The following is an 18,144-nucleotide window of genomic DNA, read 5'->3' on the forward strand; positions in this document are numbered from 1 at the left end:
TCATGCTTCCAAGCAGATTTTCACTAATTAGTAGAGAATTAATACAGATTACAATGTAACAGAAGTACTAACCAAGTCCAGCCAGAACACTTGCAGAACAGAATCACTCACAGCAAGTGCAAATGAAATCAAGCTAGGAACAATTTAAACAATTTTAAATGAATCAGAGCTCACTAGTTTTCAGAACTGTTTAATATTAAACTCATCTTTACATAGAAGTCAATAGATACAATTCACATTACTTGGCACTATCTGCAAGAATGATGAGGCTGGAATGAATTAATCAGGACATTAAATCCTTTTGTTAGGCTAAAAAGGGGCATTTAAATGGGTCTAGTTTGATAATTCAGTACGCAAAATGAAAATATTTTCATGGTATTTATTTTCACTTGTTAAAAAGGACACAAAGAAGTAGCACAGTTTTAACTGCATATACATATACCTTTAATCATAAATACATGCTTCAGGATTGATGGAGAAGGCTTGAAATAGAAATATATGAAGGGAACAGGCAATAGAATTTCTTTGTCATAACATTATAGCATTAAATGTCCTGTGAACTTCAGGATCCCTATGACCTAGAACCACAGAGGCATGCTAATGCCATTGGAGCAAACAGATTTAAATGGGATGGGTACTTTCCTGGTTTATTGCAAGAGTAAATCAGGGGGAAGTAGCCTGGCTTAGTAAATTTTAGCAAAATTTACCTGCCCACCAGCATCATATCAGACACTAGTAGATCTATATTATAATAGTCAGCTTCACTCTGTCCATAGGCTACCACCCCTCAAGAACTGCTGGGAAATTATACCTGCTTGAAAGATGGAAGAGGGCACCACTGAGGGTCCCTCTCCATCCTTGGAGCTATATAGTGAGACTCTGAAACACAACTCCCAGCCAGACACAGATTTCTTAGCTATTAACTTCCAAGTTCAGTGCCGATCTCTCAAGCAGCTCAAACCCACTATTTTACAGAAAATCCTCAAAGATGCAGGAAACCCCAGCCTTGGCAGCAACAATTTCTATTGTTTTCTGCTTGTTCTGTTACCCACTCTTTCCCTTTCCCAGTTACATCACTATGCTTAGAGGTTTTTCACCATTTCCTGAAAGACGCTTTTTTCCTCACAGCACAGCTGCCAATGCACTGTTCTACACTTCTCAGATGTCTCTCACCAACCTGTCTGATCTCCTCCAGCATCTTTAGGGAACAGGATTAAGCACTATTTCATGTACTCTTGCACACATTTCCTTCCACCACTGTTTGGTTCTTAATGAATAGAGAGTTTCCTTTCCTCAAGGTTAGCACTGGAAAAAATAGCACATAGGAGCAGTGTAGCTAAGGGAAGAAAGGTAAAAGCCTATGAAGGGAAAACAAATACATTTCTTCAAAGAAAAAATAAAGGAAGAAGGTAAAGAAGAACCAAAAGCAGTAATAAAGACTGAAAGAAGCATCAAGCAAGGGCAGACCATAGCTCCTCTCCCATCTTTTCTCCCTGCCCTGCAGCACAAACATGCTGTCCCCACTGCAGACATGACTGATTTCAAAGGAATTCCCAAGCTCCCCAGAGCAATCACATGCTGTCAGACACTCACAAGTGCAAAAACAAGGACACTAATTGGTTTAGGACTCTGCTGTGTGGATGCTCCCACCCAAACCAACCCCAGCTGGCCAGCAGCACATTGGTGTCCCTGAATGTCATCAGTGGCACTTCCTGTCTCAAGTAAATTCAGGGAGCAAAGAAAAGCCAAACCTAACTGAAAGGTATATGCCCTGCTCCTGACCAAGCAACCAATATAAATTATTCCTCTTCTAGATCAGTGAAGATGGGCATGTTCTGTAACAGTAAAACTCCTTTATCTGGTATAGGCAGGAACAGGGAATAATTCAGACTAATGCTGTCAGAGTTACTGATCTTTCCTTAAGTATCACTGGACCATGCCTTAGGCCAGGCATCCAGTCCCATTAGGATGCTGACAGCAGGTGATCCAGTCTCTGCATTCAAAACTCTTTCATACAAAGATTACTTTCCACCCTATTCCAAATCAAAAAGCTCCACAGAAATGTGCAGGCATTACTAAGCATACAGCATGTTTGTAAGTAGCTTGAAGCACAGAGAACTACTAAGTGTTGCACTTGGAATTAGCATCCAACAACAATACTGCTTTGGAAGATTGGAATGTGAGTGTCACACGGGTGAAGACAGGAGCTTTTAAAATTCATTTAATGCAATTTCAAAAACAAGATATTCAAGCATGAAAAACAAAAAAAGGTCTGCAGGTGTCCCACATTGCTAAAATTCATACACCACTTTCTCTCCATTAAACATGCAATACCTCTATATTCTTGGTATGTCTCCAGTGCATGACTCAATCATAACAATATCTGTAAGCACTACAACTGTACTGTACAAGAAGTCATACAAAACAAGAGATAACTATTAACAAGGAATTACTGTCTATGTAAAAGTTTCACCAAGTTAAATTAGGAATATAAGTATTCAAGAACATTTTTGAAACGTCCATAGTATTTTTTTCTCTCACAGCAAAAGCACTTGAAATGTCCTATTAAGGCACTATTGCTTTTTTTTTCAGGATTCAATAACTTCACCCTGCCTATTCTGAGATCATGCAATGTTATTGTGTTTCTGAAAAAATGCCTGAACGTCGAATCTCCTGTGAGCTCAAAATGCCAGCCACAATTCCACAGCTCAGAAGGACAATACTAAGAATCGACTACAGGAAGAGTTCCCCTGACCTTCTGTCCTCACCTCTCTGTGAAGAAACACATTTGATTAGGATCAAAGATTCTGCTCAAAACCTCAGGAGATCCTGGAAAGAAACTTCCAAGGGAAAAGACATTTTGAATCAGATAAAACAGGCTGCATTATAAGGAAGGGAAGTGCTGAAAGCAGGATTGTCAGAGCCAGCTGCAGCAGCACAAGTAACTTGCCTTATGTTTTGAGGTGTGCAGGCTGAACAGAACAAATTTAGCCTTAGAGTGAAACGCTTAGCTGAACTCCTCACTGTGTGCAAAATCATGAGGTACTCTTTACATTTACCAACCATAAGGATTCTCTATCCATGTGAGTCTAATCAATGTGAATAGTACAGAAAAATAGTGATGCTGTAAGACAGTCATTCACTCAAGGTGTGGAAAAGAGCACATACGGGTCTGGAAGAAAAGGCACCTTTTCCATGCACGTCACAGGCTCCTTTAAAAAGGAGCGCTCACAACTGTGCTACTGAGATTTTCAATCTGTTTCCCCCCAGCTGCTTGTTTTATTCTTCTGTGGCACTGTTTATCTCCCATTCAGTTTCTGTGAGCTACTTACAAAATAAATTCATAACAACGACAGTTAGAATAGGTATAGTCAGTTGTATCAAATTTATAAATTAAATCGATGAAATAACTACACTGAGAAAAATAATTACAAAACCTATCTAAAGTCCTGGATCATCTCACACACTTAATAGTCCCCGCACGCCCAAAAGCATTTGAAGAGACACAGCAAAAAAACAGCAACAAACTTTCTTGTAAGAGCAAAATCCAGTGGAGGGTAAAGAAATCTCTTGCCCCAGCAGGGACAGTTTTAATGTTGAGCCACATCACTATTGATGTTCTACAAAAGCAATTAAAATCTGCCTTTGCAGAAACCGTTTCTTTACAATTACGGTGTATTCCTTATCATGCTCTACATTTTTATTTAAATTACAGTCTACAAGGCTAAACTCTCCCAAGTGATAATGGCACAGATCATGGCGTTACTATTTGGAACTCATCAGTATCCTTTAGTACACCACGCTTTTAGTAAGCAGTCAGAAAGGAGCAATCAAAATGCAACCTGGTGCTCTCGCTGAAGCATATCTGCCTGAAAAAAGCTTTGTTCAAAAACCATACAGTGGGACACCTTTCAGCCAGGTCCTTTATAAGCCAATGCTTGTGGTCAGAGCAGTTCTTAAATAACAGAAGGAAAAAAAAAAAAAAAAAAAAGATACTTGTTTGAGTAATGACATTCTTTGACACTCTTTCTACCCACAACGCTTTGATGACAACAAAAAATTTATAATTTTGTTTAAATAGGAGTATCTCCAAAATTTCCAAGGCACACAAAACAGAGGCAGGTGACATGAACCACATTATGCCATTAACCTCACTGATTGATACATACAAATGAGTGATGGGTGAATCTTTTAATCACAGTCATGGCCCCAGGTTACTGCAGCTCTGTGGATTGCCCACTGAAAATATGATTTGAATCCCACGCAATTTTCTTAAGTCTGTCAAACACAGCCCCTGGCACAAATTCATAGAATCATAAAATTCTTAGTTAAGGGATTGGAAAGAACCTTAAAGATCACCAGTCCCAACCCCTGTGCCATGGGCAGGTACATCTCTCACTAGACCAGGTTGCTCAAGACCTTATCCAACCTGCCTCAAACACAGCTTTTCCAGTTAGTGCCTTTATTTCTCTACAATCTCAGGATAAAAGACAATTCTACCTCCTAGAAATAGAACTGGGGAAGTGGTGCTGCTCCCGGGGAGTGCGGAGGTGAGCAGCAAGGTGAGAAGAGAAGGAGAAAGAGAAGAAGAAGGAGGAGGTGCTGCGAGCGACCCACTGGATTCCCTGCAGCACTGGAGAGGAGCACAGCACAGATTATCCTGCAGCCTGCATGGGGGCAGCAGGCTGGAACAGGGACTGCACAGCCTGTGTCTGAAGGACTGCACCCTGCAGAGGATCCCTGCTGGAGCAGTTCCTGGGTCCCCGCAGCCCACAGGAATGGCCTAGGCTCCAGCAGAAGGGCAGTGTGGGGAAGCACAATCAGCACAGAGGGGCTGCATTGGGCCAAGCACAGCCCATCTCCCCATCTCTCTGCACCACTCAGGGAGAGGAGATGGAGGAGTCTGGGATGAGAGACAAGCTGAGCATGGGAAGAAGAGGGGTGGGGGAAGGTAGTATAGTTTCTCATCGCTCTAGTCTATTTTTAATAGGCAATAAATTAACTTAATTTCCCCCAAGTCGAGTCTGTTTTCCCCATGATGGTAACTGGTAAGTGATCTTCCTGTCCTTATCATGACCCAAGAGTTATCCCATCTTATTTTCTCCACTGCCCTCATGAGGAGTGGGAGCAGGAAAGCAGCTGTGTGGGGGTCTGGCAGTCACACAAGGTCAACCCACCACACAGTGAAATAAATAAAACAACCCACCCAAAACCACCCCCTCACCCCCCCGTTTCTATGTTCTTTCAGAAGAGATAGAAACACGGACTTGATGAGGCCACCACCCTCTCTCTGACCCTCCTTAAGCTGCACTTTGGCACAAACAGTCAGTTTCCTGACTGGGAGCCAAATGAGACTTTTCCTCAAATAGGAATTCCTGACTCTCCAATTTTTATTCTTCATTTGGCCTGTCATCAGCTTCTTAAGTCAAGGCTACTCTTCCCACAATCACAGAAATTGAAAAGAGACTATTTTATCTACCATTACCAGCAGATAATAGTGAAATCAAGCAGCACATACAAATACTGTTTAACCATCTGGCATTCGTATATGTACATATATACACACACACACTCACTCACTCTCAGGTGTATAATCCAGTATAAATTCTACACTTTAGCCTATATATCATACAGGTACCGTTTATCTCATTTTCAAACAGACAGACATTGAAAAAATCATGAATCCCTAACTGCTATCCACATGAGGACAATTAAACAGTTTAGCAAATAATGGTCAATGTTTAAACTGGGAATGGATGGGCAACTTCACCAGACAGGTCAACGTGACTGAAACTGAGAAAGGTTATGTTAAGTATAAAGGGCTCAACCCTGAAGTAATTTCCTTCGGTTGTTTTTTTATAATCAGGTCTAATGACCCATTGTAAAACTATGTTTTGTGAAAGTATTAGACAGACACAATATGGACTGAACTCAATTCAACCTATGTCCCTCATCTCCCTAAGGCCTAAGCTAAAAGCAGACTGCACACAAATACTCTGGTCCCACGCCTCCTACCCTCACAAACCCTTAATAACATGGGATTTGAGCATGTCTAGAAAGGAAGGGGGAAAGATCTAAATTCAAAGCCAGAAAAGAGGAATTTCTCCATTAAGCAGTTAACATTCCTCCCTTAAAATACAGAAAAAATGTATTCTCTTGCCTACTGTAAACTGTTTATAGCCAAACTTGTATACACACAGGCTTTTTTAAAGGTAGATTTTAGAGTGATTTATAAAAAGCTGACTTGAGTAGTCACTATAAAGACATTCTGCAGTTCCCACCAAAGACAAATCTTCAGCTTATTGCAGCATACTATAGAAACTGATCAGCCCAAATAACTCTCATAGTCTATACAGAAATTTTACTAAGTGATGGAACACACATCAATTATAGGCCTGTTTTCACCTAGCTCACAGACACCAGAACTCCTTAGAAATACTTTCCTAACATTCTATGTTATCATAACACCTGACTAGAAAATGAAGTACATGAGTAGAAATGGAAATGGCCTAATGTTGTAAAAATTGCTGTAATCCAGACATAAAATTTGGGTAATGTGCAGGTGAAGCAAGGTTTACTAAACTGTTAAATCAGAACCCTGCATGACAAAACCATTCTGTTTATCAGGATGACTGAGAGACACAGCAGCTATGCAATTGTGGCCTTCACTTTGAGAAACTCCTTTCTGAGACTGTGAATGAATTATTTTGTCTAGTTCCTCACAGGCAGTACAGAGGTTTCAGATTATAAATTACCATATCATATGAAAAGTACATTAAGATGCATCTAGTTAAAATATATCTTGGGACACAGTATAAATATTAATTAGACATGACCTGCATACAAATACTGCACTGCTATTGAAGATTGCTTCTGGAAGTGACAATTTACCTGCTAATTTACCTGCTAATTAGGAAATTTCAAAGATTCAATTCAACACTTGTGATAAAAGTTAGGATGGCATAAAAATGAGAAACCACTGAGCCTCTTAAAAGTCTCTCTCTCTCTCTCTCTCTCTCTTTCTTAGCTGTCAGTGCAACAACCAATGTGCACATCCTTCTTTTCCATTTTCTGATGAAGCAGGGTAAAAAGATAAAGTCACATAAAAAGTGTTTATCAGAATTATCTTGATAGAAAGCTGGGAACTAACAATTACACTGTCTTCACACATATGTGGTAAAGACCACCACAAAGATACATTTCTTGAAACTACCATCTCTTGACCCAGCAGAATGGAATTGTTCTGATAAGGTCTTACTGACAATGCCCTCAAGATTGAGGAAAAAATCTAGAAGAAATCCTCTCATATTTCATACAAAGAGTTTTAAATAATTCCAAGAAATAAATTTTGGGGGGAGTACAGCAAACTTTCAACCAAATCCAACAAGGAAGCCATTTTCATGAAAAACTGAAAAGATTACTATTAGGAAAAAAAAATAAGGAAAAAAATTTATTTTACAAACTTCTCCTTTTTGTAAACTATGTACTACAAAATTCAAGCATCCAAGAAAAAAACTAAGGTACCACTTAAGAAATGGGAAGTCAGGGAAAGGTAGACTTTTTAAAACTAGCAAAAACTAGGGTAACTTGTTTCCACCTTGGAATTTGGACAGAAAATCCAGACAACTCAGTTAGGCTGACCAGTCTACAGAGCTGCCCTGCAGAGTGCAGACACTATGAATTTCCACTCATTCAGAGAAATACTTTTTAAACATTCAATATATAATATTTTAAAGCTTTTAACATATACATAACCACACTACAAGAATACACCACTCATCCAACCTTTAGCTTTTCTTTTAAAAAATGTGGGAAAAAGTGCATTGTTCAGCTATGACAGATACCCAACTTAAAAATCACTGGTGTAAGCTGGCTCTGAATTCAGAATTCGTATTTAATCCCCTGTCCCACAACACCTCCATCTCCTGGAAGCATTAGCAGCTTCAGAAGCTGTTACCAATGATGTAGACTAATGAAAACAAAGGGTCACATTTCATTTGATCTTACACTAATTTAATCTTCTACCATGTATCTATTTTAGATTATAAAATATTCTAATCAAAGTCTTGTTATCTACAGTATTTTACTTCACTTGGATAATGGAAGTTCACAGTTAGACTCTTCATAAAATACATGAAAAAGAGCTTCACATTCTTCTCCATTAGTAGATGATTCCAAAAAACATACAATAATGCAGCTTCCTTAAGTAAATTAAAGAAATATAAGTAAAAGCTCCTATTTTTATGGCTGGCTTTTACCAAAGTAAGCCATTCTCATATGCTATGATCTCTGCCAACTTGATTCTCCTTTCAATTGTAATTTTATTGTCACAGATGGGTTACAGTTGGAAACAGGACCTTTGGAGACCACTCTGTCCAACTTTCTCACTCAAGGAGAGCCACTGAGAGCCGGTTCCCCAGGACCATGCTCACAGTATTTGACTCCAGGGGTGGAGTCTCTACCGCCTCCCTCAGTAAAACTGAGCCAGTGCTTGGTCATCCTCACAGTCAAAATGTGCTTCATGATGTTTAGAGGGAACCTCCTGTGCTTTTTTTGTGCCCACTGCCTCTGGTCCTGTCTGTGGCACCACTGAAAAGTCTGTCTCACCTCTCTTTGCACCTTCTCTTCAGGTATTTATACACTTTGATGTGATCCCCTAAGCCTTCTCAGGCTCTCCTGTGAGGAAAAATGATCCAGTCTCAGTCTCTCAACCATCTCTGTTTGACTCCCCCCAGTATGTCAATGTCTCTTTTTCCAATAAAACTTCAGAAATCCTGAGTTCCATTATCTTTCGGGAAAGCCCTGATGGAATTGGCACTCTGTATGGAATTCAGCAACTCACTTTCTAATCACTTCTAGTAAGCTAGAAAGGAACAAAAATGTTTCCAAAAATTCACACTTTTTAAAGTTTAATGTTTATTAAATGCTTTTTTAAAGCTTAAATGTTCATTAACATTCCTATGAACGCTATTTTCCAGCATTATATCAAGTTCAAAATGTAATCTAAAAATCCATTCAGTGAAAATCGTTATTTTAACAGCTGCTACTAGATTACTTGTACTCTTTCTAGTCATATAACATTCAGTCACCATAACTTGAGTAATTATGTCATCAAAAACAGCAGTAATATCTGGAGTCAGTATAAATATTACAAAGCCCATTTTTGTATAAGGAGGGCATGCTGACCCAGGTTATCATCTTACTCCCTTAAGAACAAATAAAATTCAGGAAAAGGCAGATAGGGATCTGAAATACTGTTGTAAAAATCATTAAGCATTCTCATTTCCAACATCCTCACTGTCATGAACACCATGATGTTTCTGGGAAAACAGTTTGGCTTAATAAATAAAAAATATGTATTGAATGTATTTCTTCTTTGTTTGTATGGTAAAGTAGGTTGTATCCCCCCAAAACAGATGCCATAAGTTAAGGAAAATCTGGAAAAAATTCTGGCTGGAGTACATAAAAGTAGAGGTTTCACTCCTTAAAGCATTCAAAACAACATGAAATCTTAAGGCCTTCAAACCACAAACTCTAGAAGCCTTACACCACACTACAGAATTTTGTAATGGAAGCTTTTTTTTTTTTTTTCCTTTTAAAAATTTGCACTGTTTTAAACTTTCAGGCTGTAATTAAAAAAAAAAAAAAATCATATTCCAGCATTAAAGTTACTGACGATGCCTTGTGGACTAGACACTTGTTTATATTGAAAGGACAGCCAATTAAACTAAACCTTATAATTTAAAGCTTCATGGAACAGTAATTTTTATGGCCTGATAAGTAATGGAGACAAACTTAGGTAACCCAGAAAGACCCAGACCAAGATATTTATTTAACAGCAAATGTTTACTGGTCATGCTGCAGAAACAATACTGGGTTTTTTCCTTCCTTCACTGCAAAGTACTAAGAGTACACACATGAACAAAGCCAGAGAGAACAAGGAATACAGTTACAAAAGAACATTAAACCAGAAGATAATTTATCTGCCCTGCTGAGAAGAGCTAGGGGAGGTTAAGCCAAAACATGGGAAAAGAAGAAAATACCAGAGAACTAAACAAAAGGAAGTAGAAGAGTAACGCTCAATTAAGATAGTGCAGGAGCTTTATACAATACTCTACACCAACATACACTGATGAAATTATTTCTTTTTCTTGATCATTTACCTATGAAACCAACAGCCCACAGAGCTCCTGACAGAAAGCATCTCTGAAATTATCATTTATACAAAGCATACATGACCAAGTATAGCACTGCCCAAACATTCAGCTAGAGCACAAAGCAAGTGTTAGGTTGAAGAAGAAGAGACCAGCAGCACTTCTGCTAATGCTTACATGTTTCAGACGAGCTGCAATCAGTTCAAGTGTGATGCTTACCTTTAATAGTTTCCTCCACAACTTCTACTACACGATCTATCTGTTGAACCTAAAAAAAGTCAGAAGGTAAATACCTAAGTAGTCAACAACTGGACATTCTTTCATATTAAGTAGTCTTTCAAGAGTGTCTTCTTCTGGATTAAGGGGAAGTAAAGAATTTTGGGCTGTGCTTTCAGCCAGTTTTTATTTTCTCTGGATTTTGGTCAATCTGCCAAAAGTAACTTCAAAATTCACCACCCAATTTAAACTAAATTTGGTCTTCAAATATGGCAAGCTCCCGTAAGTTTGGCAAAAATCACCAAATAGCTAGAAAAGAGTTCAGGCCTTAAGTGCTGCTCATGGACTGTGACAGGCAGTGGTGAACCAGGCACTCAGCATCTGTGTGGCCCAAACAGCCAAAGTGCTCCCTCACCCCAGGCTCCACAGCAGAACAGTGCATGGTAGAGAACACAACAAAAATGTGAAGATATTGTCAGGGCAGAGTACAGGGAAGAAAATTAATGAGGCACTGGAGGGGAAAGACACTGAAGCACAGGAAGAAAATTAAAAATACGGTTGAGAAGTTAAAGAGAACAAGACATTCTCTTGAACTTAATGCAGGCTGGGTTTGAAAATGGCAAGGAAAGTCCTCATGCTTTCCACAACACAGAATAATATTTAATGACCGCTATATAATGTCTGCAACAAAACCAAGAAATTCATGCTTTAGTGCTACATTTGCCAAAATTCACCAATAATAAGATATATAGTTCAATTATTTCTTAATATCAGTCTTTATTTAAAGTCAATGGCCAACACACTGTAGAGATTTTGGCATATAAAGTAGAAGGAATCAACATTAACACTGCAAAATTTAACAGTCAGGAATTCTAGAATCTGAGATTCTTTCCAGAGCTTTGATCCAAACCACCTCTTCTGTGTAATTCTACTATAGATATTTACATACAATTCAGGAAAGCCAACTTGTCACACTTAAGTTTGGTTGTAACTTTTCCACAATATTCCTTTTTAAACACAGCTTCTCTAAGCCGTACATTACATGAACTAGATTTAGTATGATTTTGGCAGTCTTTTCCTTGGAGTTTCTTTTCCAGCTTCTTCCCAAAACAGGCAGAAAAGCACAAGTTGCAGAGGCTTCAAGAGAAGAACCTGGTCTGCAACCAGGAAGGAGCCTGGAACTTGTATCCCTTGTATGAAAGCCATTAAGTCTCTGTGCCCTAAACCACTGAGTTTGTCATTTCCTGTAAATACAAGATGCACAATCTTGTCTACTTCACATTCATTTTTCCAATCTGTCTAACAGAAGTTAAAAAAATGGTCACCTATAGCTGGAGTCTGATTTTAAATTCCCAGCTGAAGTCAGTGGGAGTCAGTTCCTTTCCTTGTCTGGGTGATGGATCAAGTCAATGTAAAAGTATTTTTCTTTTTTTCTTTTCTTTTCTTTTTTTTTACTTTTTGAAATACAGCCTTTTAAAATAACAATGTCCATCATCTCAGATTTTTGAATACAGTACAGTAGTTATGATTTCTAGAAATTAAGTTATAGTATTGCTAATATTTGCATTTTATTAATTTTATTGAAAATGATTTTCTGAATCACAAGCATTCAAGTAACAGACATGCTGACATATCTAGAAATCAACTTGCAAAGAAAGCACACATAAGCAGTCGTATGGAACACATGCATATTTACATACTTCTGTACATATCCATTTTGGACAGAGTTTTAAAAATTATGACTCAAGATATTTAACACATATACCTTCTACTAAATGTTTAAAAAATAAATAGAAAAATTCCACTTGAAAATAGAAGTGTACACATTTAAAACAATACTACAGACAGGGAGCTAAGTCTGTGTTATATTACCTAAAACATTATTGCTATATGCCTCACTCCTAGACTGTTTAAGTTCATAACCATTTTAATAATTTAAAATATGAGAATGCTGGGTGGTTCATAACCTGAGCCACCAGTTACTTTCTGCATTGTGTTTCTGAGGAATTTTTGCCCTGCTCCAAATCCCTTGTTGAATAAAAATAGAAAAAACCAACCAACCATTATATTGCATCTTCATTTTATTGGATAAATTAAATTATTCTCAATATGTCTGTCAAGAAGATGGCTCATGTAAGTAATTAAAATTATAGGTCTGAGAGAGAATGAGATCTGCACCTAGAAATGGATGTTTGTTCTGCCTTACATGTTATTTCCCACATTAAATGTTTTTCATTTGAAATTATTGGAAATTATTTGGCTAAAGCCCAAGTGCTCAAGAAAAAATGTGGAATGCTTCCAGTCTGCATTTATGACGATAAAGTATCTTAGAAAATGTGAGATGAATCTGAAGTGAGAAGAGAGAAAGGTTTAGAAGATTCTTATTTGGAAAAAAAAAAAAAAAAAAAGGAGGGGTGGGGGATGAAAAAGGAAAAAAAATTACAAAGTCTTAGTATGAAATTTTCTTGCATATATAAAGGTCGGCTGGATTTTTTTCCTCACATCTCACTAAGCTTATGGATAATTCTGCTCTAGAGTGGTATCAAAGAGATATGTAAACCTACAGAGCAGAGCTCAAATAATGTCTCCATCAGGCATCAGGACGTCCATGAAGCACAGAGACATCCTGGTGGTGTATGAAGGGAAATGACACCATTCTTCAACATTTCTTTGCAGTGTCTCAAAACACCAACCCCCCAGGACGGACAGCAGGACACCACTGCTGGCTGTGGTTAGTGCATCCCACTTGGCTGCATAGATCTTGTGGAACCTTAGTTAAGTGCATTTTGGACTTAATGTCCGCTTCAAATGGTTCTCCATTAAGATGTGAGCAGAACAAGAGCTACAGACAGAATGGAGTTGAGAGCTGAGTAGAACTATGCAAAAAATCTACCAGCACCAAAACTCTCAACCACCACAAACGAGGGCTGACACAGAAATCTGGGCTGAGATTGGAATGGGCCAAGAGCACAGGCAAGGCTCACTTTGGCTACTCAAGAGCAGCCAAAGCAGGGAACTGGTACAAAAGCAAGGATAAAGAGAGTTTTATCAAAGCATTGACTGCTGACTAGAAACAAAGGCTAGAAAATATCTTTGACCTTTCCTGGTGGGATCAGAGCTAGACAGAAGTAATTATTTGTATCTGTAATAACTCAGCACTGCCAAGCCCCCCACATATCCCTAAGCACCACATCTACATGACTTTTAAATACCTCCAGGGATGGTGACTCAACTATTTCCCTGAGTAATCTGGTCCAATACATGACCACTCTTTACAAGATGAAATTTTTCCTAAGATCCAATATGAGCACCCTAGGAGTGAGCACACATATCTATAAAACAATTTTTTTTTCCCTCATCTAGGAAAAACCCTACACATTGATTCTCATTGACATCATTAAGAAACAAAATGGTCACTACATAGATAAAATAATCTATCTTAGGTTATTAGAACATGCTATTTATAATCCTGAAGATTTTAACTCCACTTCACCAACTCTCAGTTTCATCTCACCTTGTTTATGGATCTCTGCCAAATGCTAGTTGTTAAAAGACTACTCAGCCTATCCCTTCTCTAAAGCCAGTAAAAAGGGAAACACATGGCTTCAAAAGACACTTCAGGTCTTCTAAAAATCTAAATTATTTTAGAGATAATTATCTTCATTGACCATAAAGAGAGCTGAGAAAAACAGACTCTCAAATTACAGCACTTAGGCAAGATAAATCTAGGGCTTAATACATAACTTCAAAAGGCATGTGACCAGCCACCCTGGCTTCAGAGGATAACATCTGTGTTTAAAACCTTTGCTGACAATACTGACCATAGTAATGGGCATTACTCTGGGTTAGGAATGTATTCTGAGAGGAGGATCTACACAAACCTTAAAGGGAAGGAGACTACCCCAGAGAAGCACATAAACAACTGATTTTCATTGTTAAACACTGACACAGCTGAAGGATAATTCTTATCTAAATTAATTGCTACACCCTTTGATTTATAGGTTAAATCTGCTGTAGAAATGAACATTTTCTATTTGCACATCCAATTTTCAGTTTAAAGGCACGAGGTGAACTGACACTCTTTGACTTCCCAGGTTCCAGTGTCCTATCTGAATATCAGCCTGGGAATTCAAAAGCCAAACCCAACCAGCTGAGATTTGTATGAAATAATTCTTAGCCATAAGTTACAGAAGAACCATGTCCACCTGTTCCCAGGTTTTCAGCACGCTTTCCAAGAAGTTCTGCTAATTCAAATAATTCAGAGTAAAATTCCATCAGATTTGACTTTCATGAAGTACATATTGGATATTTGCATCTATGCAAAGCTCTGTTTTAAGGGCTTGCAGTCTTGAATGCAGCCTGGCCTTATGGACACTGCAAGGTAGGCAAGTATCACTATCTCTGTTTTGCAAACATTGAAACTTTTATGAACTGAACCACAGATATACTATACAACGTATTTTTCCCATTTATGAGGCCAAAGCAGTAGGGATGTACTGACACTTGGCATCTTGGTAAGGTTCCAGTCATTTCCTTTCACAATGGCACTGCTAAAGCTCCACTCACTGAAGCATTTTACAAATGAAGGAATAAGGTACATTAAACTTAAAAGTGTATACCAATTACAGATGTAGAGCTTGAGAAATAAAGTGCCTGTTTTTTGTAATGCACTGAGCATTTTTTACGCTGCACCATCTATTTTATAGCAATGCTCCTAATGTTACGTGCTACTGCTGGGAGTGTGCAGCACTCCCACTACACACATTCCAGGGTTTCAAACTGGATATGAAAAGAAAATTACTTAAAGCTTGCATTTTACAGTAGAACAGCCAGGGGAAAGGATTAGTAGGGGAATGTTAGCTAGTTAGTTAGTTAGTCAGGAGAATGCAAGGAGCCTTGGCAGAAGGCTTTCCATGGCTGTGTATTTCTCCTGGAAGCAGGGGCTGCAGGCTCCCCTTGGTCCAAGAGCCTGCAGTACCCTACCATGCACAGGAGCTGCACCTTCTGACTCAGAGAGCAGCAGCAAAGGGGGTGGTTACAGCCTCCTAGAGAAGCAACGCTGGATTGGTTGTGTGGGTTTGTGTGGATGAAAGAACAGGCTGAACCTCCTCCCCTGGGTGATGGGTGTATGGCAGAAAGTAATAGGTTTTTGATGCTAGATGTTGCACTGAGAAAGATAAAGAAGGAAAGATAATTGGAGCTCTCATTCAGGACTCACTCACCTGTGGAGCTACTGTATGCCTTTAAGGGAATACATATGTGGGTTAGGCCACATGCTTAAAGTTTGCACAGCAAGTTTGATGATTTCAAAGTACAGATACATGGGCCTTGTGAAGCCTCTGATAGCTATAACCCTCAGCAACCTGACCAGGGGTTCCAACACATAGCATCATTTGGAGATCAAGCACCTTAAAACTCCAGAAAATGTCAATGAAATGTTCCATTCCAATGGCTGAACTATCACTGGGAGCAAGGGTTTTGCATGTTCTTGTATGGAGCTCAGGAAGGGCGGAAACACTACAATTACCTACATCCATTCATGAGTCTCAAAACATAATCTTTCAGCTAAATCTTTCATTCCCCCTTGTCCCTCCTTTTCCTTCCCTTACAATCCCCTCAAAACAATCAGCACAGTCGCACATCCTATTTTTTGGCAACCAAAAATGAAAAGTGAGGGATAACTCTACATAGGAGAGTTGATGTCTCTTTGTGCACTGTACATGCACTTGAGTTTGAAGTGAGCTATCCTGGGTTGCTGTGTAGGATGTGCTCAAAGTATTCTATCACCATCTTCATGAACTGTTGAGTCCAGGTGGGGCAGTGTTTTCCCAGGGCCCCCTCCCTCTGGGGTGCCTTCAGTTAATGGCCCATCAATGCCTTGCTGCATGACTCATAGATAACTCCCTCCAGGAGCTATCTCTCTTTAATGGGCCATCAAGGACCTCCTGTATGACTCATCATCCCATTGGGAGATGCTCCACCCAGGGGGAGGAGCCAAGCATTCTCACCTGGATATAAGCTGGGATTTCAGACAGTACAAGCAGCTCTTACCCACTGGATTCCCAGAGGATCAGAGCTACCAGAACTTTCTACAAGATCATTGTTTCAGGAAGACCACCTCACCTGGACTGCTTCCATCACCCTGCTCAGGTTGTATTCTGACACAGTCAGTGGTCTGGTCTTGTATTATTGCATTTATTTTATTTTTCTTTTTTTGCATTTCTTCCTGTTAAATTGTATTTGGAGTCTCTCACTGGTTTTGCTTTCAAACCACTACATGAGCACACCACAGACACAAAGGAGCAAGCTTTGGAAACCACCTGAGGGTAACAGGCTGTGAACCCCTGTAATGCATCATTATGTGTTTCAGGTACTTTACGCCCTTGGCAGGTTTATTACTGCCGAGAATTTTCCCTTTCCAGAAAAGAGCTCCTTCACCTTGCCATGTGACATTACAGATTGCCTTACACATAGCCTATGGCACCGCCTCAACCCACATTAGTTTTATAAAGTAGCAATTAGTTTAAAGAAACACAAAAGCACAGTAACACCTCAAATGATAAGAAGGATATGAAGTTGCCCTTCCTTTCCTTCTGCCCAAATCAAGCAATAAATAAAAAACAGTGGAAGTTCAGTCCTGTATTTTTCAAATGCAGATCAAAACAAGCTCTGATTTACTAGAATTTCTCTGGTAATTACAATGCAACTTCCTCCTCTATCCTAACAAGAGGAGCAGAAGAGCCTCTGACACACTGCCTTTAGAACGCCACCCCGAGGGAGTTATAACTGCTGGTAAATAAACACATTCTCGGACAACACGGTCCTTTAAAATAAATATTGAGAAAGAGGGAAAAAAAAATAAAGAAAGGAGAGGGGATAAAATAGCAGAACTTATATAAGCAACAATAAATCAACTATGTCTCTCAGCCAAGTTGAAGATGAAACCAACCTGGTATTAAAGAAAGGTTTCCAAAACTGTACCCTTAATGATTAAAATTTTAAAGTAGATTCAATATGCTATTGCCAACAGAACATTTTCTATTTCCCAATTCTGCAAAGACTGCCTTTCAAAAATATTTTGCAATAATAAGATATCAAGTCTTGTCCTTTAAATACAGTCACCCTCTCACACACATTCTTTGTAAAATGGCAAGAAAATCATAAATGTACAAACTGAAAACATGGACAATATGTGCTCTTAGCTTTGTTTTTGTTAATAGCTTTGCCTCAAGTTTAAAACCTTTCTGAGCTGAGGGATCTCTTATTTAAAGCACAGTAAATTTTACCACAGCAATGACAACTAGAGGACAGCATCCTTATGGCAAAGACTACATTTCAGTGTTTTCAGGTCTAGTTACAAAATACTTGGGAACACTGCATTAACATCTAATTCATCTCCTGACAGAAATCTTCCTGTAAAAAATACAAGAGTACTAATATTTTTCATGAAACACTGGTTCTAGGTACTCAAATAAAGATGACGATAAGAGGCTAATTCTCAGAAATGACATGTTACCTAAAAGAAAATTTTTAAAAAGAGAGGAAAAAATGTGGTTTTTTTTTTTTTTAAAAAAATCAAACTTCCCAATTTTAATAGATTAAGTTCATCAAAACAGAAACATCAGATTACAATCTTGGTCAAAGGATAGCGACTTGCTCATTTTTCCCCCTCTATTTACATATATGTAAGTATTATTATACTTGCTGTAACAACCAATTATGGATCAATAACTATGTGGCCTCTCAGCAAAGAGGAAATCCATTTACCCATTTT

General features: G+C 38.6%; 1 protein-coding gene across 2 annotated transcripts in view; it reads right to left on the minus strand.

Moving 5' to 3' along the window:
* Positions 1 to 18,144, minus strand: part of CDKAL1 (CDK5 regulatory subunit associated protein 1 like 1) — a 379,742-nt gene that overhangs the window by 240,800 nt on the left and 120,798 nt on the right. For both annotated transcript variants that reach the window (XM_066323931.1, XM_066323939.1), the window contains exon 7: positions 10,374 to 10,422. In XM_066323931.1, coding sequence (XP_066180028.1) covers positions 10,374 to 10,422 — 49 coding nt within the window. The remainder of the gene's footprint in view (positions 1 to 10,373; positions 10,423 to 18,144) is intronic.

This window comes from Sylvia atricapilla, chromosome 1 (genome assembly GCF_009819655.1).
Source record: "Sylvia atricapilla isolate bSylAtr1 chromosome 1, bSylAtr1.pri, whole genome shotgun sequence".
NCBI lineage: Eukaryota > Metazoa > Chordata > Aves > Passeriformes > Sylviidae > Sylvia > Sylvia atricapilla.